At 55.3% G+C, this 22957-nt stretch overlaps 1 protein-coding gene across 2 annotated transcripts in view; it reads right to left on the bottom strand.

The window, feature by feature from the left end:
* The window catches only part of COL17A1 (collagen, type XVII, alpha 1), a 52838-nt gene that overhangs the window by 1177 nt on the left and 28704 nt on the right, over window positions 1-22957 (bottom strand). For both annotated transcript variants that reach the window (XM_014549413.1, XM_014549414.1), the window contains exons 18-53: window positions 22831-22951; window positions 21839-22057; window positions 21522-21551; window positions 21130-21156; window positions 19691-19717; window positions 19543-19605; window positions 18330-18434; window positions 17542-17601; window positions 16617-16652; window positions 15947-16000; window positions 15664-15699; window positions 15147-15182; window positions 14184-14246; window positions 12868-12903; window positions 12544-12615; window positions 11749-11775; window positions 11037-11072; window positions 10438-10473; window positions 10020-10100; window positions 8759-8794; window positions 8233-8310; window positions 7299-7352; window positions 6413-6436; window positions 6227-6292; window positions 5884-5916; window positions 5241-5366; window positions 4544-4681; window positions 3985-4056; window positions 3465-3605; window positions 2732-2821; window positions 2519-2629; window positions 1887-2033; window positions 1333-1641; window positions 699-836; window positions 387-449; window positions 161-241 (exon numbers count right to left, since the gene is read on the bottom strand). In XM_014549413.1, the coding sequence (XP_014404899.1) occupies window positions 161-241; window positions 387-449; window positions 699-836; window positions 1333-1641; window positions 1887-2033; window positions 2519-2629; window positions 2732-2821; window positions 3465-3605; window positions 3985-4056; window positions 4544-4681; window positions 5241-5366; window positions 5884-5916; window positions 6227-6292; window positions 6413-6436; window positions 7299-7352; window positions 8233-8310; window positions 8759-8794; window positions 10020-10100; window positions 10438-10473; window positions 11037-11072; window positions 11749-11775; window positions 12544-12615; window positions 12868-12903; window positions 14184-14246; window positions 15147-15182; window positions 15664-15699; window positions 15947-16000; window positions 16617-16652; window positions 17542-17601; window positions 18330-18434; window positions 19543-19605; window positions 19691-19717; window positions 21130-21156; window positions 21522-21551; window positions 21839-22057; window positions 22831-22951 (2872 nt within the window). The remainder of the gene's footprint in view (window positions 1-160; window positions 242-386; window positions 450-698; window positions 837-1332; window positions 1642-1886; window positions 2034-2518; window positions 2630-2731; window positions 2822-3464; window positions 3606-3984; window positions 4057-4543; window positions 4682-5240; window positions 5367-5883; window positions 5917-6226; window positions 6293-6412; window positions 6437-7298; window positions 7353-8232; window positions 8311-8758; window positions 8795-10019; window positions 10101-10437; window positions 10474-11036; window positions 11073-11748; window positions 11776-12543; window positions 12616-12867; window positions 12904-14183; window positions 14247-15146; window positions 15183-15663; window positions 15700-15946; window positions 16001-16616; window positions 16653-17541; window positions 17602-18329; window positions 18435-19542; window positions 19606-19690; window positions 19718-21129; window positions 21157-21521; window positions 21552-21838; window positions 22058-22830; window positions 22952-22957) is intronic.

Here is a 22957-nt window from a genome sequence, read left to right as displayed (position 1 = left end):
TTTTCCTCCCTGCATTGGCTCTCTCTTTCCTTTCTCCCCTGCTGGCTGTTTGATTGTTGTGCAGATTACATTGTTGGTAGGGTCTGCCTTTAGTAATTCACATTTGCCTTAATTTTCCAGGCATGCTATGGAACAAATCTCTGTGGCAGTGGAGGCTTACCTTTGTCTCCTTTTTCTCCCTTGGGCCCTCGAGGGCCAGGTGGCCCAGGCCGGCCAGGTGGCCCAGCAGGGCCCCTCTCGCCTAGGAGGAGAGAGAGATGCTAAGTAAAGCAGTAGTGTGGGGCCTGGAGGAGCGGCAGAGCCCAGCATAGCGTTGGCAAGGGAGCTGCTTTACAGCATGAGGTTGTTACACAGGATCCTGGTGGCCATTTCCTGCCACCACTTACCTCTGGGTCCTGAGATGCCCACCTCTCCCTTTTGCCCAGGGGGTCCTGGAATGGCTCCATGAGCTGCAAGGAGAAAAACAGGCCTTAGACTAGCAGTCACCATGAAGCTGGGGAGATAAAGGAATTTGTTCACCCATAGGTAGTGGCAGAGTTTGAGCTTGTAAGAGGAAAACAAAGTTTAGAATTTGTCAGATTTTTAGCATCTCAGTGTTAATAATGGGGTTTTCCAGGAGACTGGTTTCTGTGGAGCAGGCTCCATGTGAGACTGTGCAGCAAGGTGTGTGTTGGGAAAACAATCGGGGAGGCCCTTACTTCGGAAGAAGTCCATGAGGTCCTCAGTCACATTGCTGTAGGCAGAGAAGACCTTGCTGATGCCCGGGGGGCCCTGGGGCCCAGGCCGGCCTGGTGGGCCTTGAACAGTGTGGGCCAGCCCTCGCAGCAGGCCCTGACCTGTAAAGCATGAAAGTGTGGGCACACTCTTCACCGTGGGAGCACAGCACCCCTGACTGTCTAGCTCCCAACGCAATTAGAGGAGGTTAAGTGACAGGAGGGAAAGCGCTGCGGCTTCCTTGTCTTCTCTGTGCTGTGGCTTTTCATCAGAAGCCTTTTAGCCAACAACCTCCCCTCAGCCCCAGCAGAAACCATCATAGTTGTAAAGACTTCTGAGACCCACACAAGTTAGTGGGAAAGCGAAGCACAAAGACCCCAATATTCTCCCTTCCCTGCAGCAGAGGTTCTGGTCTTGTCTGGGGCCCCTTGAACTAAGCTGACTGAGAATTAGGTTGGGGCTTCCTGTCTTCAGTCCCTGTCCTTCTGACTCCAGAATTGCTGGCCTCACAACCTGGGTGCTCCAAAATGAGAGGGTGAGTTTCTGCAGCCTAGATGGGGAACGGCTCACATGCTCCCGCTCCCTCCACAGCACAGAGGCCTAAGTGCCCCAACTTACGCTGCAAGCTCTCGGACACCCGGACAGCCAGCTCGTTGTAATCCAGACCTCCAGCAAAGCCAGCCCCGAACAGTCCGCTGTCACTGCCATACACGCCCCCTTCCGAGCCAAAGGCTCCCCCTTCACCCAGGGAGCCTCCACTGGTTCCTCCTACGCCCATGGAAGAGCTGTAGGAGGTGCTCCTGCTGGCTGATGAGCTGCCGCCCTGACTGTAGGAGCTCTCCATGGACCCCAAGCGGCCGTCTCCAGGTGGTCCCTGGGGCCCAGGAGGGCCTGGGGGACCCACGATGAAGCTGCGCACATCAGGACCTGTGGGGAGGAAGCTGCATGAGTGGGAGCTCAGGTCTGGGTGGAGAGAAAGAGTGGGAGTTAAGGGGGGTCTCTCAGAGTCTCAACACTCCTGAGCAGGATATGAACTTCAAGGCACTGGGCTTTCTCTGACTAGTGCCTGTCATGTATTTGGCCTCCCAGGGTCCTTCGCCTTCTGCTCCGCTGACAGGGAGAAGCAAGGTCTGGGAAGGGGGCATAGAGGACAGCAGCATTAGGGCACTTACTTGTCAGGTAGCTAATCAGTTCACTCCGGAAGCTGTCGCTGTTTTCAGCTGCGTAGGTTGCCAGTGCTCCTGAGACACCCGGAGGCCCTCGAGGGCCTGGGGGACCCGGGGGGCCTGGCGGGCCTGGGATGGAGGACAAGCCAGCAGCTGAGCAGGAGGCAAGAGAAAAAAAGGTCAGGCGTTGCTCTGTGAGAATGCTGAATTCCCAGCTCAGGGGCCCCTATTGGGAAGGAGAGGGCGAGGAAAGAACTCACACCCAGGGCACCACCAGGGAATGACCTCCCTTGACTGGCCCTCCCTCTCCCAATCCTAAGTTGCATTCAACCCACCCCTCAGCCCTCCTGCCCCTGAGGGTTGAACTCTGCCTGGCTCCTGATCATGGATGACACACTGGCTCGTGAGCTGCCCTTAGAGCAGTGCTGCACCTGGGAGCAATGTCCCTCCCCAATTTGCCCGCTGATGGGACGGACTGAGCACCTCAAAGCTCATATGTCCCTCTGTAGGCCCCCAGGGCCCAGCCCTGTACATGCTGCAGGAGGACTTGGTAACTGTAGGTGGATTTAACTCCACAGCTGCCCTTATAAAAACAATGTAGCCCTCTGCCCTCCTCACCCCTGCTCCCCACGCCTTACTGTGCAAGTAAGATGAGAGGTCCTCCATGCTGATGCTGGACCACGCGTTGCCTGGGATCCCTGGTGGCCCAGGGGGACCTGGTGGCCCAACAATGCCTCTGAATTCAGATCCTGAGATGCCAAAGAAAAGCAAGGAGTTGGTCATGGCCGGGGCCAGGCAGCTCTGCCTTCCATCCCAAACCCCTTGGACAGATGTCCCCTGCTCCGCCTTACCTTGCAACAAGGAGAGGAGCTCCTCATAGGATGTTCCTGGCAAGCCAGGGGGCCCCGGGGGGCCAGGAAGTCCAATGCTAATTCCAGAACCTGAGGAACAAAATCCCAAGTTGTGATGGATTCACATCAGATAGGGAAGGCAGATAGAAACACCTGTGAGAGGAAGCCAGACAAGCAATGTAACCAGAAGTGGGGGCAAGACAGGGAAGAGGCAGTAGGAAGGGACAGGCAGAAAGAGGAACGCAGACATATAACCCAGGATAATGATGCCAAGGAGGGGCCCCAGTCCTGGGAAGAGCATAGGTTACAAAGGGCTCATATCCATCCTACCAGTGTGTGTATAGAGAGATGTGTGTATGGAGGTGTATGTGTATGTATGCAGGAGTGTGTGTGATTATATGTATAGATGTGTGTCTGTAAATGTACAAGTGAGGTGTGTTTGTATAGAGAATGTGTATCGAGAAGTGTGTGTGTGTGGAGAAGTGTGTATATAGAGAACTGTGTGTCTATAGAGAAGTGTGGGAGTCGTGTGCAAATTCCATGCAGGACGGTGCCCAACACTCATTTTGGCTTCCCTCACCAGGCTCTTTGACCTGTTCTGCGGCCTCGGGTTTGAATAGCTCTGAATGCCACTCACTCCCTCTGGGTCTGTGCAGGAGAGGGTCATGGGACATTTCAAGGAAGGTCAGCCTGAACTCCTGACCACCGTGGCCTGCAAAGAACAGATACTTACTCGACATGTAGCTGAGAATGCGGCTGCTCAGCTCTGCATAGTCCAAAGACTGGAGAGACCAATCTCCACTGGCTCCTGGTGGCCCTGGAGGGCCCCGAGGGCCCATCAGGTACTGACGTAGATACTGCCGCACGTCATCCCCTGAAAGGAAAGGATGTGGTAGCATCACCTGGGCCACCGGACAGTCTGGTCTCCCTGCACAGACTGGCTGCCAAGTGACATGTGAGCTCTGGTTCTCAGGCCTGGGGGCGGGGGGAGAAGCGGGGATGGAGGGGGGATCTGCAAGCTTCCAGGTATCTGAGGGGCAGCTGCCCGTTGCCTGGCTCTGGAAGCAAGGAGATTTGCTGCCTCCTTTCCGTCAGTGGTTGGGAGCAGTGAGGGAGTGGCTCCTTGTCCTGAAAGACCACCTCCCCTATCCCTATGCAGCCCTCACAAGGCTCAGAGGGACAAGATGTGCCTGACAAGGGAGGTCAGGAGAAGGCAAAGGGGCTCCCACATCTAGCCCCTGCAAGAGACTCACGCTGCAGTGCAGCCAGGATGTCTTCAGAAGTGATGGAGGCAGCCGACAATGAACTGATGCTGTACCCGGAAGCTGTCGGGAAGGGAAGCTGGGGTTACCTGCGTATCTGTACTGAAGCAATACCCCCATTACTCCAGAATCAGACTGGTCAACGGGCTGTTTCCACTTGGGGGAGATGAACCAAGGGGGGCATTAGGAGGTTGTTTTTAAAGCATGGAAAGGTGGAAGGTTATTCTTTTGATTTTGTTGGGTAAATGCAGTTTGTTATCTAGGTACTTTAGCCTAAGGCCTACCAGATCCCGCCAGCCCGTAGGATCCCATTTCACATATTTAGGACACAGCCCTCAGCCGCAAGAAGGCTCACAGAACATGGCTATGCAGCATTTCTTCATGTGACAAAGTCTTTTTGAAGCCAGCTCCAGGGGGGCCTGATTACCCTGGGTTCAGATTTGAATGTCATGTTCAGAAGAAAGGCAAAGCCAACAGCAAATTAAGAGACAAGGTTCCGGGAACAGTGAGCCATCGGGGAAGGGTCATTTCAGGGGTGGGAGAGGCTTACTCCGTAAGTAGCTCACGACGAGGCTCGCCAGCTCTGAGTAGTCGAACGTCTCACCAGTGATGGTGGTGACAGGCCCGGGGGGACCAGGTGGGCCGGGGGGACCCTGAACTCCAGACAGGTAAGACCTAACACTGTCACCTGCCAACAAACAAAGCAAAGTCAAGCCTGTGCCCAGGTGGGCATGTGCTTCCCATGGAGGTGACCTGAAGCACCGGATGAAATGCCTACCACACCCCACACTCGGGCCCAAGGCAGAGCAAGCAGGGAGCCTAGATGTCTCCTTACAGATAAAGAAACTTGAGGCAGTGGCCTCGGCTGGTCAGAGGGTGCTCGGGGGCTGTGGACCAACAAGACTTCAGCCGCCCATTTTTTAGCAAAGCTCTGTTGCCCACATTTGTGGAAATCACATCCATGGGGAGTACAGGGATGTGGTCGGGAATAAACGCATGTGAAAGTGAGTGTGTAGCTGTGTATGCATGTGGACAAGCGTGTGGGTATGCGAGTGTCTACTGGGGTGAGGCTGAGGTCGTGTGTGTGGGCAGCTAGCAGGCAGGAGCTCATGGCCCTGCTGTCTCGGATGCAGGGGTGGAAGACCTGGGCCTGGCCATACAGACTGCTGACCTCCAACACAGATGTGCATGCAGTTGCGCACGCGCGCGCGCGCACACACACACTGCCCGACTGGCCTGGCACTCACTCTGCATGTACTCAGAGATGTACTGCTGAATCTCTAAGCCAGAGCTGCTGATGGAGCCCGGAGGCCCAGGCGGTCCAGGGGGGCCTGGGGGGCCCTGCGTGAACATGGTGCCAGATGATGATCCCCCTGGAAGAAAGAAAGCCTGAGCTGATTTCTCCACCTTAGGGGCAGACAAAGGGGCCCAGGCACTGCTCCCACCATCTGGAGGGAGGGTCTTTCTCAGTAGTAGAAAGGACAGTGGCAAAGAGAAGGCTCCCCAAAAGGAGAGGATAGGAGTGCCTGCAGCAGCCACTGTCTGCAAGGGGCACAGAGATGGGAGCTCTCCAGGCCAAACACTCACTCCTCTCTGGGCAGCTTGCTCACCATCCCACAGTCTCCCTCGTCTCTGAACACCCCCAGCTCCCAGGGCCTGTTCTATCTCCATCTCGTATCATTGGCATTGTTAGTCACCTTCACACACAGGGGTTCTTCCCTTCTGCCCCACTAACATGTAACCTTAAGGCAGCTCAGAGATCCTAGCATGTGGAGAAAGTGCCTAATCAACACTGAGTCATAGCTGAATAAATGAATGAATCCATGTCCTCATTGGCAATGACCAGCCTTGAAGAAGGGGAAAGGAACTTCGGTCACCTTTGGTTCTTACCTTGAGAGGAACCACCAGGAATTCCAGGATCACCTGGAATCCAAAATGAGAAGCCATTTTTACATCACCTCCTCCAGGAAGCCTTCCTTGGTTAAGCCCAACCACACCTATCAGCATGTGGCTCAACAGTTGTCTCATATCTCTGTTTCCTCAATGATACCACAAGCTCCCTTTGGGCAGAGACTGTGTGTGTCCCCACATCCTCATCCCTTCCTCCCTTCAGCCTCTCCTTTCTTCCCCTCAAGGCTTTAGCACCAATACATATATGCTGGTCACTCTTTGGGCTCTGGGAGCCAGACTTACTCCTACTCCTCACTGCCTTCTTGGCTGCTCCCTTACTGACCTTTGTCACCTTTGGGTCCTGGTGGGCCTGGTGGTCCCTGCAGGTTGAATCCCAGAGAACTGGAACCTGGAAGCCAACACCATACACAGTGCAGTCAGCCAGGGCTGGGAGTGGCTTTAGCCAGAGCCTGCATTGGGGGTGGGGGTGGTGGCGGCGGTGGGGTGGAGGTGAGGGCTGAGCACTTACCTGAGGTTGAGAACCCTGGGATGCCTTGCTCGCCCGAGGAAGACAGAATAGACAGTCAGTACCTGGAGTAGTACACACATGCACACACACACGCACCCAAACCCATACCCACGAGCACAGTACCTAGAGTAGTGCACCCCCCCCCCCCACCCCACCACACTGGATTTGGAATACACTCACTTTAAGGAACAGAAGATGGCACCCCCCCCCCCCCCCCCCACACACACCCACGAGCACATAAGTTCTCAGTCACTCATGGAGACACACACTGATCTCTGGCCAAAGGCTCTTGGACCACCAGCTTTTGCCACCCCCACCCCAGGTTTTGTTTGATGCCAGCTCTGCTCTACCCTGGTGTCCTCAGGAGCCTGGGGGGCCCGAGGGAAGGAGGCTCAGAGTTGTGAGATACACATGAGCCAGACATTGTGAATTCAAGGGGCCCATGGGGAGGGGATGGGGCTCCAGGGCTGGGACAGACATGGCTTGGGGCTCCTGCCTCTCCTCCCACCCGGCCAATGCAGAGGCAGGAATCCTGTGTACAGCTTCTGACATCACGCCTCCCCTACCCCATGCTCCAGGGATATGGCAAGAGAATGAAGAAATGCCCCAGCTCATCAAGCCTCATCCAAACTCTCCTGGCCACCAGCTGGGCATGCTGGGCACATGCAGGCTCCTGTACTCCCTACGACACGGCTCTCACCTTGGTCTCCTTTGGGGCCTGGGGGGCCTGGAATTGAAGGTCTTGCAGGAGAGAGTGAGGAAAAGGCAACGCTGAACTTACAGAGCCGATCCTGCACCTGGGAGCAGGGCCTGCTTCCTCACTAAGTGCCTATATTCCCCGGTGCCCCATGATTCCCCACCTTCCAAAGATCCCTGAGATGCTCACCTGGAGGCCCAGGTGGTCCAGGGGGGCCTGGGGGACCTCGTAAATCAAGACCCTCTGCAGGGAGAAGAAAACGGAAATGAGCAAAAGCTGACACAGGGGTGCTTCCCACCAGCTTCTCCCCTCACCAGGATATCAGTGCCAGACCCTGGGCTCCATGCACACCCACACACCAGACCCCCTCTGCTGTGGTGCCCTTGCTCAGAGGCAGGGCAGGGCTACAGTCAAACTCCCTGATAGCTCATATGGGTGCAGCAAGTGCTAGGCAGGAACATGGCTTCAGTGTCGGAGAGCCTGAGTTCAAATCTCTGCTCCGAACTTCTAGTTGGTGACTTGGGACATGTTCTCAACATTTTCCAGCAACAACTTCCTCCTCTGTAAACCAGAGGCACATGGCCTATAGCACGGGGCCCCGTGAGGACAGATGCCACGGCACAGGGGCCCTGGGAGGACTCGGTGGATGTCATGGCACAATGTCTGGTACACGTGACTGCTGGACCAGAGTCGGCTGTGTAGACGCTCAGGTGCTGAGGTGGAGGCCCGGCAGCATCTCCACCTGCGCTCCTTAACGGACTTTGGGACCAGGAGGACCAGGAGTCCACCCTCCCAGGCCAGGCCTGAGGCTGAGAACCCTGGTCCCTGGTCCCCGTGAGAGGGGCTGCAGTACTGCTGCCAGCGACACTGGCCAGTGTCTGGCTCACTCAGAGGCCCTGCGTGACCCTGAAATCTGAGACCCTTTCTGACAGCTGCCCCATCCCGTGAATCACCCCCCATGCTGACAAAGCCCCTGCTGCCGGCACTGCATTCCAGAGGACTGTCATCCTCACCGAATCTGGGGCCCCGACGACTCACTGGTGCAGCTGCCACAGGCCCATGTCCTGACCTTGCTGCCACTGCCCCCCAGCCCCCGCCCCCCGCACCTGCCCAGGGCACTCACGGGCAGAGAGGACTTCAGAGATGGAGCTGCTGCTGCTAATGAACGATTCACCAGCAAGTCCTTGCTCCCCTCGCGGGCCTGTGGGAGAGACAGAGTCAAGGTGGATGCCGCCAGCAGAAATCCCTCCGGTGACTGCTGCAGCCAGGTGCCTGGGGCACGGCAGGCCAGAGCGTTGACTGCAAACAGGAGGAAGTGGACTGGCTTTCCCCGAGCCCTACTGTGTGTGTTTTGGTATTTGGAGAAGTCTCTGGACACCATAATCAGGGTCTGGTCACAAGAGGCCCGAGGCCAGTAAGAACAGCTGAGCTTGACCAGGTGGCCACAGAGCCTCACTGCCCTGTCCGGCGGACCCCTGCCTTGCAGCGGAGGCTTCGCAAGCCCTTGGTGAAGAACCATGTCACCCCCTCACCCCCTTTCTCCAATTGCATGTCTCGCTTTATTTACAGACCGGGGTTCACGTCCAGCCTGGGAAGGAAGCCCTCCCGACTGAGACCACCAGGTGTGTGCTCTCTCAGGCATGGCATACCTTGCTGTCCTGGGAGACCAGCTGGGCCAGCAGGGCCTGGAAATGAGGAAGAAAAGGGGAAGAAAAGGCTTTGTCACACCTCCAGGGTCCCAGTTCTAGAAAGAGCTGAAGACAAGGTGGGTCCTGGGTACACACCTAGCTTCCTCACAAGGCATGGGACAGTAACCCAAAGAGGTCAGCTTGCACTGGGCCCCTGGGATGGGCAGGACCACCCTCTCAGACACTGTTCTTCAACAACGAGGGACTTCCACGTGCCCCAGTGCCCCCTCCCTCACTGGAGCTTATCAGGAGGGAAGGCTGGTCCATACCCGCATTGGTCATGTTAAATCATGTATTTCATTTACATGTGAACATTTTTAGATAATGAAAAAATAGAGTTGAACCTTGAACAACATGGGGGTTAGGGGTGCTGACTCTCTGTGCAGTTGAAAATTCGCATATAACTTTTGATTTTACAAAAACTGTGACTACTAATAGCACACTGTTGACTGGAAGCCTTACCAATAAGTCAATTAACACCATTTTATATGTTATATATATTATATACTATATTCTTACAATAAAGTAAGCCAGAGACAAGAAAACGTTATTAAGAAAGTCATAAAGTTTGTTTGCAAGTTTTTTTTTCAAGTTGTCACAAATCTCCAAAAGAAAGTTTGTGTATAAGCGAACCTGCACAGTTCAAACCCATCTATATATCAGAATAACAGGCTTTTTGGAAAAAATAGAAAATATCACCTATACATTTTTTTTTTGCATCTTGTAAAAATATTGTTGCAACCACAGAGCACACTTTATCGAGTATTCTGCTGTTTTCAATAATACTATTAACCCCTAGCTACTTTCTTCTAAGTCCTCATACTTTTGTAGCGATTTCATTATGGTTGAACAATTTGGGGAAATTTTCTCCAAATAGATTCCTAGCATTTTAGGAATGCATAGTATTGATGCATAGTATCAAATTGTTGCCCTTGATGCATAGTATCAAATTGTTTTCTAAGAGGAAACTTCTTAGCTGTGCGACCTTGGGAAAGCGGCTGACACGTGCTGTCGGGTCTGGTGAAGCCAGGCCTGTGCAGTGTGTGGGATACTTGCGGGTGTGTGACGAGGCCTCGCTAGGCTGCCTGAGGGGCTTTCTCAGCTCCTCCTCACACTCCTCCCTCGGTTCCTTTCCTGGATTTCAGGTACTGAAACGCGGGTACTGTCAAACGCTACCTAGGCCTGCTGCTGATTTGGGAGCAAAGCAAGAAAACAGACTGACCTGGAGCACCTGGTGGTCCTGGGGGTCCCATGGCTCCAGGAGGGCCTGGTGGGCCTGGGACAGTGAGAGTCGATGACCCCTCTGAAAACAGAAGACACAGGCAACACTGAGCCCACGGTCCTGGCTCCAGGCCAGGCTGTGAGCGGGGCCCTCTGAAAACAGAAGACACAGGCAACACTGAGCCCACTGTCCTGGCTCCGGGGTGCTGGACCCAGGCCAGGCTGTGAGCGGGTTGGGCCCTCCTCTCTTGTTCTCATTACGTCGAAGCTCCGCCCACGGCCTCACTGCTGACCCGAAAAGCCCAGCCCTGCATCCTGCCCAAGCACTGTGTCCTCAGACTGGTGCTTCTCGGAGGGCATTAGGGCAGAGCCCGGGCAGATGCTGGCACATGGGAATGCGCAGTTCAGGGCCTGCCTACCTGCCGTCACGATACTGCCCGGAGCTCCTGGTTCACCTGGGAGGGGAAGAAGAGGAGAGCGTTGTTTCCAGGATCAATTAGTGACCCAGTCACTCATTTGCAAGGCCTCTGGTTGCATTTGAGACCCCTCCTGGGCCTCTCACCTGCAGGCTAATGGCATTTTAATGAACTAAGGGGAGTGTGCAGGATGCATTAAGCACCAGTCTCTGTACAGACACCCTGGAGGCCGGAGCATTGATCGCTTTTGGAAGGAGCTGGGACTCCCTGAAGGGGCAGAGTTTGTCTTTCAGTGACGCTGAAATGAGGCTGACTTGGGAGTCATTCCCACTCCCACTCTCTCGTCTCCCACAGTGGTGTCTCAGGATCTCACTGGGAACGGGCTTGGGTAGGAAAAGTCCTGAGAGGTCGAAGGACAGAGGCTTCAGGATTCAGGGCCTCACTGAGCAGAGCAGATCCCTGGCTCCCAGCCTCACAGCCGCCACTAGATGCCACTGTTGATCCGGGCTCAGCCCAGACAGGGCTTCACTCCTGCCAGCACCTCCCCTCCCACAAACATGACAAGTGAAAAGAAAGAAAATCTAGTTTGGAAAGTCACTTACCTCTAGCGCCTGGTCGGCCAGCGGTTCCAGGAAGTCCTGATGTGATTGAAAACAAGTCAGTCAGGATAATGAAGGCCCAGCAATTTCCGACACCCTCTGGTTGGCCAGCGCCCTGTCACTCAGCATGGCCACAGTCGCTGACCGCTACCTGCAGACCTCCCTGGCTTTGCCTTGTGCTCCTGCCTCGCCGGTGTCTCCTGAACTCCACGAGGGAGCAGGGAGTGTCTGCAGGGCGTCCCTGTGTGCTCAGCTTTTGGGGGACCTGCTGCTTGATTTCTTTTTACATCTTTGCTCAATTCCCTTTAGGTTGGGGCTGGGTGTGGTGCCAGCGCACATGGGCCCGACTATAGGATGGACTTGGACGCTGAGGCTGTCTCAGAGAAACTGGGCCCCACTGCACGGTGAGCTCCCACTCCTCCACGCCAGGGGATGTGGGCTGCTGCAGGGCCAGCCAACTCCTGGGCCTGAGCCGGAGGGGAGCAGGGCACAGGCAGGCAGAACGGGCACAGCGCTAACTCCATTTCTACCAGGATGCCGTTCTAGATTGCTCGGTGCATGTTCTTCCTTCCTAAGGTGCTTCTCAAGATGCACACCAAAGGGATCCGCGCCCATTTCCGCTGGGAGAGTGAGGGCAGGAGAGGAGACTCAAGGGCACTGAGGAGAGGCATTGCTGGATGCTGGAAGGCTGGAATGGAGTGACCCAGTGACTCACCCTGAGGTCCCGGGGGTCCTGTGAGACCTACGGAAAAGAAACACACGAGGGAGAGTTGAAGGGCTGAGGAGCCAGACCGTCGAATGCAGGAGCCGGTGGGGTTGGTGGGGCAGGAGGACAGGCCCTGGGTTTGGGGCAGCCAGACTGTGGGGTCCTCCCTGCACTGGACTCAGCAGTGAAGTGACCCACTGCTCCCTCGGGCAGCGGTTCTCAGTCTGTTTGGGGTCAGAGACCTCTGGCATCTGAGAGCCACGAACCCAGAAAACACACCCTCATTGACCCCCTCATGCTGCCCCCAGGCTCTCTCCTTGGTGTTCCCAACAGAGGAGCCAGGAGGCCTCCTGCTTGCCCCACCACTGATGCATGTCTGGCCCCTCACAGCTTTCTCAGTGTGTTTTGATTTGTTTCTCCTGCAGCCCCGAGCATCTTGCTTCTGCTGGGCCTTCGTGGAGATGGCCTCTCTCCTCAGACTGGTGGGCATTAGTGAGGGTCCAGGTATGGCCTGAGGGGAGGTGGGCCAGAGGGAAGGCTCCGAGGAGCAAGGTGCTGAGGTGGTGGGAAACTCTGCCCCTTGTTTTCAGCCGGTCCACCTTTCTCTTCGCAGTTGCCAGACTTGGTGACTCAGAGGGTCAGGACACAGCCCCCGCACAAAGCCAAGCCCGCAGTTGTGTCAGTTACCTGCTGAGCTGCTGGAGGAAAATTGGACGAGACAGGTGCACGCGCGCGCGCGCACACACACACACACACGCACACACACACACTCAGCAGGGTGTGGCTCCCTCTTCCCGCGGTTACCTGGCTTTCCTGGGTCTCCAGAAGGTCCTGGTGGGCCTCGCAACCCAGGCATCCCTGTGAGACCTTGTTCACCTGGAGAGAGTATGACCAACGTACAAATGTTTTCCTTCTGGGAGCGCTGAACTGGCCAGCAGACCTGAGCTGATGCTTTCTTAGGGTTTTACTGAGTGACTTGCAGGCAGGTGGGGAGGAGAAAGCAATAAACCCGGCTTTGTATGTTTCTACGTGGCGCGTGCCTCGTAGCTGTGATTAGAAGGCGTGGGCAGGGCAGGGAGTGGGGGCGGGGGAGGCGGTGACAGTGAGGAGAGCCGATCAGTGACCTACCTCTTGGGCCTTGGTGTCCATCGGGGCCAGCAGGTCCTAGGAAAGCAGAACCACAGCTCATCAGGGACTCTGGGAGCTGCTTCTGGGACCCCCTCCCTATGCTGCCCATCAAGCTCGCGCCAAGCTGGCCCCTTCCATGGCCGCCAAAGGTGGAACAGCCCAGCCTCTGTCACGGCTTTATCCCTGCCCTCTTCCCCACACCAGTAACTTCTCTCTTCCCGTTAAAACTGTTCGGTGACTCCCATTGCATCGCCAGTGCCCTGGGCAGGACTCGGCCCACACCAGATGCTCAGTAAAGCAGATGCCGGCCTCGTTCCCTCCAGGTCCTGGAAGTCGAGCTCCTCCGAGCTCTTGTCTCTTCCGCTCCAGTGAGGCCAACCTCCCTGAGGTCCTTCTGGGACCACGTCTTGCTTTTCCCATCTCTGTCTTTCCTGACTATGTTATCGTTCCTGCATGGAATTTTCCGAGTTGACCATGATCAAAATCTTCTTGTACTTTTTAGGACAATCTGAAATGCTGCCTCCTCCACCTTTCTGGGTGCAAGCTTTCCTCCTCACACTCTGTACCTCTCACGGCACTTGTCACCTCCTACAGGCTTTCTCTCCCCTCGAGGGAGGGGAAGCATCTTATTTGCCCAGCAAAGGGTCCTGCATAGAATTACACTTCCTAACAATTTCATTATATATATTTCAGAGGGGAAGTGAGAGAGAGAAACATCAATGATGAGAGAGAATCATTGATCTGCTGCCTCCTGCATGCCCCCTACTAGGGATCAAGCCCACAACCCGGGCATGTGCCCTGACTGGGAATTGAACTGTGACCTCCTGGTTCATAGGTCAATGCTCAACCACAACACTTTCTTAAATGATTGAGAAGGTAAATCACATCCCCCATTGATGGGGTTTAATCTCTCCTGGGACTTGGTGCTAAACACCTGGCCCTTGGTCAGCTCCATGCCCCTGGATCTGGTTGTGAGACCAGCCCTGGGATGTCATGGCTATGTCTGGAATATAGAGGGTTCCAGAGGAGCCTGGCATTGCCTATCCTCTCCAGGGGCCTGAGTGGCTTGGGGACAGGGTGGGGGCCATGTCTTGCCCAGCCCCCCTGCCAGAGCAGTGGGAAACCCACGGAGACTGCTGCTCTCTGAGCCCCAGGAGGGATGTGCAGGCCCAGAAACGGTCTGTAAGCAGATCCTCTACCAGGGGGTGGGCGGGTCAGAGAACAGGAGAGGTGGCTCTAGAAGGATCTCAACTCCAAAGCCATGATGATGACCGGAAGGGGACAGACTTGCTGCATTCACTCCTCTGGACACTCACCTATTGCTCCTTTAGCTCCAGGCTCCCCAGCAGCACCAGGCAGACCTCTGGAGCCTGGCTCGCCTGCAAAGGAAAGGGCCTTACTGGTTAGAGGCTTTCAAGCTTTGCATCCTTGACCAGGGTAGAATGCTGTTCCCTCCCTGCCCACCTCTAAGCCTGCCATTTCCCCAACCAGATGAGCTTTGGGTACCAGAGAGGTTGGGGACACAGTGTCCACTTAAATTCTATGGTCAGGGCCACCCAGGCAGCAGGCATGAGCCTGGTCTGCAGCTGAGTGTGTCTGAATCTTATTTCCTTGGCAACAGAGAGCAGCTCCTTGTCGCTAAAGTATCATTATTATTAACTAGAGGTCCGGTGCATGAAATTCATGTATGGGTAGGGTCCCTAGTCTTGGCTGGCGATCAGGGCCGATCAGGGCCTTCTGGCTGCCGGCCGGGGCCTTCCTTCGTTTCACACCGCCCCCTGGTGGTCAGCGCATGTCATAGAGAGTGATCAGTCTCCCAGCAAACTCCCATGGGGACAATTTGCATATTAGGCTTTTATACATATATATATAGAACACACACACATACATACATACATACATACATATACATATATACATATATATATATTTCCTTTTTAATCATGCGAGTTGGCAGTAGGTAAGTGGATGGGGGGGACAAGTGGTGTCAACTTTCTGCCACTTTGGGAAGAGCTTAATTTTCTCAACTGGATTTCCCAAAAGAACCAGTGACAATCCTAACTCCCTTTTCTGCACAGATGTTTACTGTCTGGCAAGCCTGATGCTGGCTTGTCTCCAGCCAGCGCTTCATGCCATTCGTCTGTGTTTTGTAGATTGCAAGTTCCCTGAAGTAGACAGAGATTCTATCTCATACCTCTGTATTCTTTCCCACCTCCAGTGCCCAGTAGAGTTATAAAATGTCTTTCAATGATCAAAGTGGATTCCCATGTAGGACTGACCTGTGAGGCCTCGGGGTCCTTTCTCACCCTGGTCACCTAAAACAAACATGGGGTGGGGGGCAGGAAGCATCAGTCAGGAGCAAGGAAAGCATTCTCACCCCGTTAGAGGGACCCTGCTGCAGAACAGTTCTCACTGTGCCTGGAAGTGCTGTCAGCAGAATCTGGGCGAGAACTCGTCATTTATGAACTCAAAGGGGCACATTTGATTCCACACACACGCTGCCCCCGGCCCTGTCATACAGTGGATGCTGTGGGCACAGGATGGCCAGAGCAGGAGGACCTCAATACTGCATCCTCGCCACCCCAAGGACTACCCACCCACAGTGCTGCAATATGGGTGCTTTGTGACTCCTCTTTGTGCCTCAGTTTCCCTATATGAGAGGCACGTCCCTCCCAGCCCCAGGGTCTGGGAGCCAGAGTCATCTGTGTTCTTGGATGCTGGGGCACGAGTCACATTTGGGTTCCCAGGAGTCAGGCAGGCTCTAGTGATGTCTGAGCAGCAGGGGGAGCAACATACCTTTAGGTCCTGGTGGTCCGATAGAACCTCTGTCACCTGTAAAGGTAATGGCCAACCTGACATAAAGAGCCTTGGCAAGGAAGACAGGAAGGGCAGTGCCTGTGTCTGAAGACAGGCATCCCGCCCACCATCCTGACTTCCCCTCTCCTTGCGTGCCTGTCAGCCTGCACAGGCTGTTGGTTATGTCCATCTGACCCCCTCTGTCCCCCCAAGACCTCTTCTTGAGTGACTGGCACCTACAGGGTGACATCTCCCCCTACCCAGCTCCTTCCCACCAGCTTACCTTTGACGCCGGGGAGTCCCACTTCACCTCGGGGCCCTTGGAGACCTATAGGGCCTGCAAGCAGAGGAAACCAAGCAAGTGGGTGAGTGCTCCAGCTTTGGAACGGACGGACATGGACACAGACACATGCATGCAGGCAGACGGGACATAACCATGTACACACACATGTGTGCACACACCCAGGCACTTGCACACACACTTTGGAGCAAAAATCATGAGCTGCTCTCTGCGGATACCCCCCCCACCTCCCTCCACGTCATCCTGGTCCAGGTTCTCTGCCCCTGTGACTACCAGGCCCTGGTCAGAGGGCACCTTGTGGGACACTGACAGAGACACTGGCCTGCACTACACTGTGGGCTGTGGCTCGAGATTCCCAGGACAGCAGGACGAGATCTGGCCAGAAGACATGAGGGAGAGGCAGGCACTTGCTCAGAGGTGAGGGCAGGATGGGAGCTGCCTGCTGCTGAAGCCGCCAGAGGGCCCAGGCCCCAGGCCATCTCACGGGGCTCCCTGGTACCTGACCTCAGCCACAGGGGACAGTGTGGACCTGGATTTTGTACCTCCAGGTGCTCTTTAAATTCGCTTCTTTTGCTTAAATAATGTTTGCTTTCCCTTTTGGCAGCACTTTCTTTGCCCCAGAAATAACAACTGTTATAAGCAGCATACTGACCTGGGGGACCCTGTGGGCCTGGAGAACCACTGGCACCTGGAAGGACGACAGAACAACAGTGATCAGAGGGTCAGACCCAGGCCGGGGAGCTGAGCCCACGGGGAAGGCCAGGGGGAGGCGTGGGGCTCACTTCCCAGCGAGGGCTGTGTGTGCAGGCCACCCACACGGTCTGGGTTCTTGCCAGGACCCCAGAGCCAGTGGGTCTAAGACAGTGGTTCTCAACCTTCTGGCCCTTTAAATACAGTTCCTCCTGTTGTGACCCAACCATAAAATTATTTTCGTTGCTACTTCATAACTGTCACGTTGCTACTGTTATGAATCGTAATGTAAATATCTGATATGCAGGATGGTCGTAGGCGACCCCTGTGAAAGGGTCGTTCGACCGCCATAGGGGTCGCGACCCTCAGGTTGAGAACCGCTGCTCTAAGATGACCCAAGTCCAGTGCAAAGTCATCCTCAGGGAGGAGGCTGAAGCTGGTGGGATCAAGAGAGCCCTGCTCCTTCCCAGTCAGAGTAAAACATTTGGGCTGGGGCAGAGGAGGGAGGAGAGATGAGCCGTGGGCATCAGATCGAGAAGGCCCACTCTCCCGGGTGGTTCAGACACGTTGCATTTTGAATGTGTGTATCTGGGCCCAGACAGGTGAGGAGATGGTCTGATTTCTGATTTCCTGACCCATCCACCCACTTAGGGGCCACATAATGGGGCCCTTGAAAACAGATGGAAATACGGCCTCAAATCCTCCATGCAGCCCAAACCAGCCCCAACCCTGACCCCCACTCCTTTGTAGGGGACCCTCTGTGGGCCCATCGCCCCTGCACAGGCCTGGAGCAGAGGGTTAAGGCTGTCTGGGATCCTAGCACCTGGACCTCTGTTATCTATCCAAGACATGGCAAACTTGGGTACCATCCTGGGCACCTGACTTACCTTTGGGACCCACAGAACCCGGGACGCCAGGTGGGCCAGGAACACCCGGTTCACCAGACCCTGGGGAGAAATGAGCACTCTGAGAGAGTCCACCCAGCCTGGGGGTGTCAGTGGGGGGTGGTCCCCACACTGCCAGTGGCCTCTGAGCCATTGGGTACCTCCCCAAACCATGAATCAGCAAAACACCTTCAGTTTCTACCCTCAGAGCCTTTATGCTCCATGAAGTCTGGCACCCTAGATACTGGATACATGTTTGTTGCTTTATTGAGCAATATTTTTAAGAGAAAGGGAAGTTAAAAGTTATGCTTCTTGCTCAGCTCATAACCTATTGGCATTGAGAGGATTTCTGGGGCCTACGCTTGGTTTTTCTTGAAAAAAAAAAAACAAACAAAAAAAACAGACTCATGGTTAGGAATCTAATTGCAAAATCTTCCCGGACCTCTCCAGGGCTGGGCCTGTGTCTGGGGCTTTCCATGCCTCCTTCCTGGCTAGTTCCAGCCAAGAGAGGCCTGAGGATCTGAACCGCACTCCGCCTTCCGCCAGGCCTGCTCCGAGCTCTTCAGCTCAGCCCTGACTCCTCGTCACCCGACATGGGAAGACCCTTTCTCCCCGTGACCATGTTCTCCTTGCATTCTGAGCTCTGCAAGGTTCTCGGCCTGAGGCCGGGACCTATGGCCTTGCCCACACCCTCCACCAGGCCTGGCCAAGACCTGGCTCACGATGCCCCGCAAATGCTCGTGAGAAAAATGGATGTAACTAACCCTCCTGGTGAAGGAACTGCCTCTTACCTCTGTCCCCTTTCTCTCCAAACCCAGGTGGTCCCGGTTCACCACGAGGACCCATGGGGCCTTCACGCCCTCTCTGGCCCACAGGTCCCTCCATGCCAGGCTCTCCTAGAAAGAGAAATGGCCATATGAGAGTTAGGGCCCTGAGGGCTCCGTGAGCAGCATCTCGCTGGTAGGACGCCTGCCTGGAGTCTCTGCACTGGTCCCCTGAAGCCCAGGCTCAACCCAGAAGCCAGAGCCACCCTTGAAAATGCATGAGAATCATGTCCCACCTCTGCTCCAAATCTGCAAATGGCTTTTCTCCTCGCTGGGAAAGTCTTCACGAGGCCCCCAGGGCCCCACGTGGTCAGCCTCGCTCACTACCCTCTCTCTGGACCCTCTGGCTCCCTTCTGGGTTCTAGCTGAGGCCCCTACTATCTCCTCCTCCTCCTCCTCATTACTCCTTGACCAGTGGGTACACCTGTGCTGAGGCCTGTGGCTGCTCCCTCTGCCTGGAATGTTACTCCAAGTTCTCCGCATGCCTCAGCATCTCGCTGGTAGGACGCCTGCCTGGAGTCTCTGCACTGGTCCCCTGAAGCCCAGGCTCAACCCAGAAGCCAGAGCCACCCTTGAAAATGCATGAGAATCATGTCCCACCTCTGCTCCAAATCTGCAAATGGCTTTTCTCCTCGCTGGGAAAGTCTTCACGAGGCCCCCAGGGCCCCACGTGGTCAGCCTCGCTCACTACCCTCTCTCTGGACTCTCCAGCTCCCTTCTGGGTTCTAGCTGAGGCCCCTACGATCTCGACCTCCTCCTCCTCCTCCTCCTCCTCCTCCTCACTCCTTGACCAGTGGGTACACCTGTGCCGAGGCCTGTGGCTGCTCCCTCTGCCTGGAATGTTGCTCCAAGTTCTCCGCATGCCCGGCTCCCTCATCCCCTCAAATCTTGGCTCACATGGCACCTTCTCAGGGAGGCCTTTCCTGAGGGCTCCCTCGGGACTCCCCATGTCCCACCAGCCTCTGCCTTTCCCATTCTCAACCACCTCTTACCCTGCTATGAACTTCACATATTTATCTATTATCTTTCTTCCCCACCCCAACATAAGCAGGAGTTTCTGTTTTACTCACTGATGTCTCCCCAACACCTAAAATGTCCTGGCACACAGTGGGCACTTTAATAAATGTCTACTGAGAGAGGGAGGGAGGGAGGAAGGAGTGGGTGGAGAAGCAGTTCTTACCAATGCTGCCCTTTTGTCCCTTTGGTCCTTCTGGACCTGGTTGTCCCAAGAGCCCAGGGATGCCTGTAGATACAAGAAAATACCTCCTAGGACCTGGGATCCAGGGCCCAGCAGCCCACTACCAGCCGCGCCATCAGAGACTACGCACCTGGAGTCCCAGGGAGCCCCCGATCTCCTGCGGGACAGAGATAAGAAAGAGAAGTCAGCTCCAGGACTTGGGCCATTACCTAAAGGAGCCCCACCAGGTGGATTCAGACAGGATTGCCAAATACAGCAAATACAAATACAGGGTGCCCAGGAAGTCTGAATTGCAGATAAACATTGAATAAACTTTTAGTGTAAGTATGTCTCATGTAATATTTGGGACATACTTATAGTGAAAGATTATCTGTACTTCGAATTTAACTGGGCAGCCCACATTTCCTGGCAACTGCAGGCTCAGGGGCTCCAGGACCTTCAGTCCCCATGCCCAGCAGGGTCAGGGGGTGTGACCTCCACACTGGAGTCCTGGGGAAGGGGAGCTGGGGCGGTGACCCAGGCGTGTGCATGGAGACAGGCAACCCTGAAGAGAAGAGGACCACCAAGCGCAGGAACCCCAACTCCGGCACAGGGATCTCTTGGGAAGGAAGATGGAGCCCAGAGAGGTGACCCTGTCACCTTCAACAGTGATTCTCAGAATAAACTGGGGTGATCAGGATTGCAGACTCCTGTCCCCACCCACCTGTACCACCAGGACTGCTGACTCAGCGGCTCTGGAAGTGGAACCCAGAATCTCCTGTCCATGCTCACGCACACTGAAGTGTGTGAACCCCACTCGGCTAGATCAAGGGGCGCTGCTGTGGTCCCTGAATTGGAAACCGCCTCCTCCCACCATGGGCCCACCCCATTGATCGTCAAACCACTTCTCGGAGGAAATACATCCATTTCTTACAGCACATACGTGTGTGCCACACACGGTAGCATGCGGTTGTCCCCAACTGACTCGCACTGTGGGCACCTGCTCCTGTGCCTACATCCTGCAAACCCCTGGGGGCAGGTGCTGGTGCTCCTGCTGGACCCCCACAGGAGGCTCAGTTCCCACCGGCTGGGTTTTATCCCCAGTTTCCCCCGGCTAAGACCCCTGAGAGCAGGTGGCACACTTGGAATGGTGGTTCCTGACTTGATTCATCAGAATTAAAACCCGGGTAGAGGGTAGGTCTAGCCCCAGAGCATTTGCTCCAGGAACACCTGATTCTCAGCAGGGCCCAGGAATCTGTATTTATAGAAACTGCCAGGGGGTTGGGGAAGCTGAGAAGTAGCAGGCCCTCTGACTGCCCTTTGGAGCTGGGGGTAGATGTAGGCCCTCGACACAGGCTGCCCAAGGGCCTGGGAGTCCCTGGAGCCCTGAGAAGGGGCGAAGGCCAGTGATGCAGAGGCCTGCTCTGTCACGAAGCCCCTGCCCCACCAAAGCCCAAGGGTCTGCAGGCTGCTCTGCAATTCATGGTCCCACCACAGAGGGGCAATGGCCAAGAGCATGTCAAGGCGTTCTCTGAGCTCGCTGATTGCTTTAAACCGTCAACCCTCACTAATAATTAAGGTAAAAGTTACCTTTGAGGCCTGGACTTCCCATGTCACCTAAAATAAGAAAGATAAAACAACTGTGAATGGGGTGAGAACCCAAGGGCCTGTCTCTCATAGTCTGTAAGACCAGCTGACAGCAGGTGAACCGCATTTCAGGGGGAGCTGCCGTGGGGCGTGGCTTCCTCTCAGTCTCCATCTGTGTCACTTGGCACATCACCAGCCTCTCAGAGGATGGATGTCCTAGGTCCCTTCCTGTCCTGAGATATTCTGACTGGACAGCCAATTCTCAACCCTCCCAACAGATGCTGTAAGATTTGTCTATTGCTCATTCTTCAATTTGGAAAACAGCTTTCTAATCCCAGAAAACAGGGCTCCAAATTCAGGAAACAAGAGGGAAAGGGCTCAACCCACTACAGTACCTTTAGGGCCAGGGTTTCCTCGGAGATTGCCTAGAAGAGAGAGTAAACCACGAGTTACTAGAGGTTACACATCTGTGTGACACACAGACACGAAAGGGATCTCTGTGGTGAAGTGGGGAGAAACTGAGGGTAGGACTAGCATTCAGATTCTAAAATGTGCTACTTGTGTGATAGTGGGCAATTCTTTCCAGGCCTCAGTTTTCCCAACAGTAAAATGGGTTCACAGTACTGGTCCTGAGAGTGAAGGAAGTGTGAGAGCCCCCTGAGCAGGTACCACTCCACACACAGGCTGGCCCTTTGCCCTGCGATGTGCTCACCGTTTTCTTGCTCCATCATCAGCTTGTTTCTCATGAACAGCCAGAGCGCCTCCTGACTGGAAGCATCCAGCCCAGACTTGCCCATGCCTGTGCCCACATCGGGCGCCAGCCCCTGCAGCCGTTCCTTGTTGCTTTTCTCTATCTGCTCCTGCAGCAGCACACCGCTCCGCATCCGCTCCAGCTCGTCCACACGCGCTTTCAGCTTCCGCACCTCCTCCGCTGAAAGGGCAGAGGGGCAGCTCAGCCGAGGGTCAGCCCAGTGCCTTCCCAGCACACACTCGCTCCCCCGGAAGCCTGAACTGGGGACTCTGGGGGCTGGGGAACTTCTTCTTGCCATTGGGGACATATTAAATATACAGATATATTTACTAATTTCAGAGAGGACGGGAAAGGGTGAGAGAGATAGAAACATCAATGATGAGAGAGAATTAATTGGCCACCTCCCGTCTGTCCCCCACTAATTATCTAGCCCTCAACCTGGGCATGTGCCCTGACCTGGAATCGAACTGTGGCTTCCTGCTTCATAAGTCAATGCTCAACCACTGAGCCACACAGGCCAGGCTGTTGGGGACAATTTGATAGAATGCTTATGGCTAGCAGCCAGATTATGGCTAGCTACTCAAAATTGTCATTGACCTTTAAAGAAACCTGGTCTGGGTGGATGGGCTCAGTCTTCTCATTTGAGAGTGTGATAGTGCTGGCCCTCACCCTCCCGGGAGTTGTGTGAGGCCTACAGAGCTGTGGCGGGCAAAACTGCTATGAGAAGGCCTGGCCTGACTACCCAGGCAGCTGGGAGCCTAGAGCAGTGCTGCAGGGATGGGGGCCTGGGCAACGGAGCTGCACCAGAATCCCATCTCCGCCACTAGGTGGCGTCCTCCCAGTGCCTGTTTCCCCACCTACAGCACAGAGCTCTGCTCTGATGCCGGACACTTGGGACACAGCCAATTCCTGCCCTTTGAATGGGCAGCTGCCCTGCTACCGTCACCACGTACCCAGAGCAATGAGGCCGAAGAGCAGCCCCAGGAGCAGCAGCCAGGTGAGCAGCAGGCCCAGCAGCCACTTCCACCAGCTGCAGCAGGAGCCGCAGGGGCACCAGGCGGGCGCTGCTCCCCAGGGGCC

The sequence above is a fragment of the Myotis brandtii genome, unplaced genomic scaffold, assembly GCF_000412655.1.
Source record: "Myotis brandtii unplaced genomic scaffold, ASM41265v1 scaffold550, whole genome shotgun sequence".
In the NCBI taxonomy this organism is placed as follows: Eukaryota; Metazoa; Chordata; class Mammalia; order Chiroptera; family Vespertilionidae; genus Myotis; species Myotis brandtii.
Note: the sequence above shows the minus strand (reverse complement) of the source record. Positions and strands in the feature narration are given on the sequence as shown.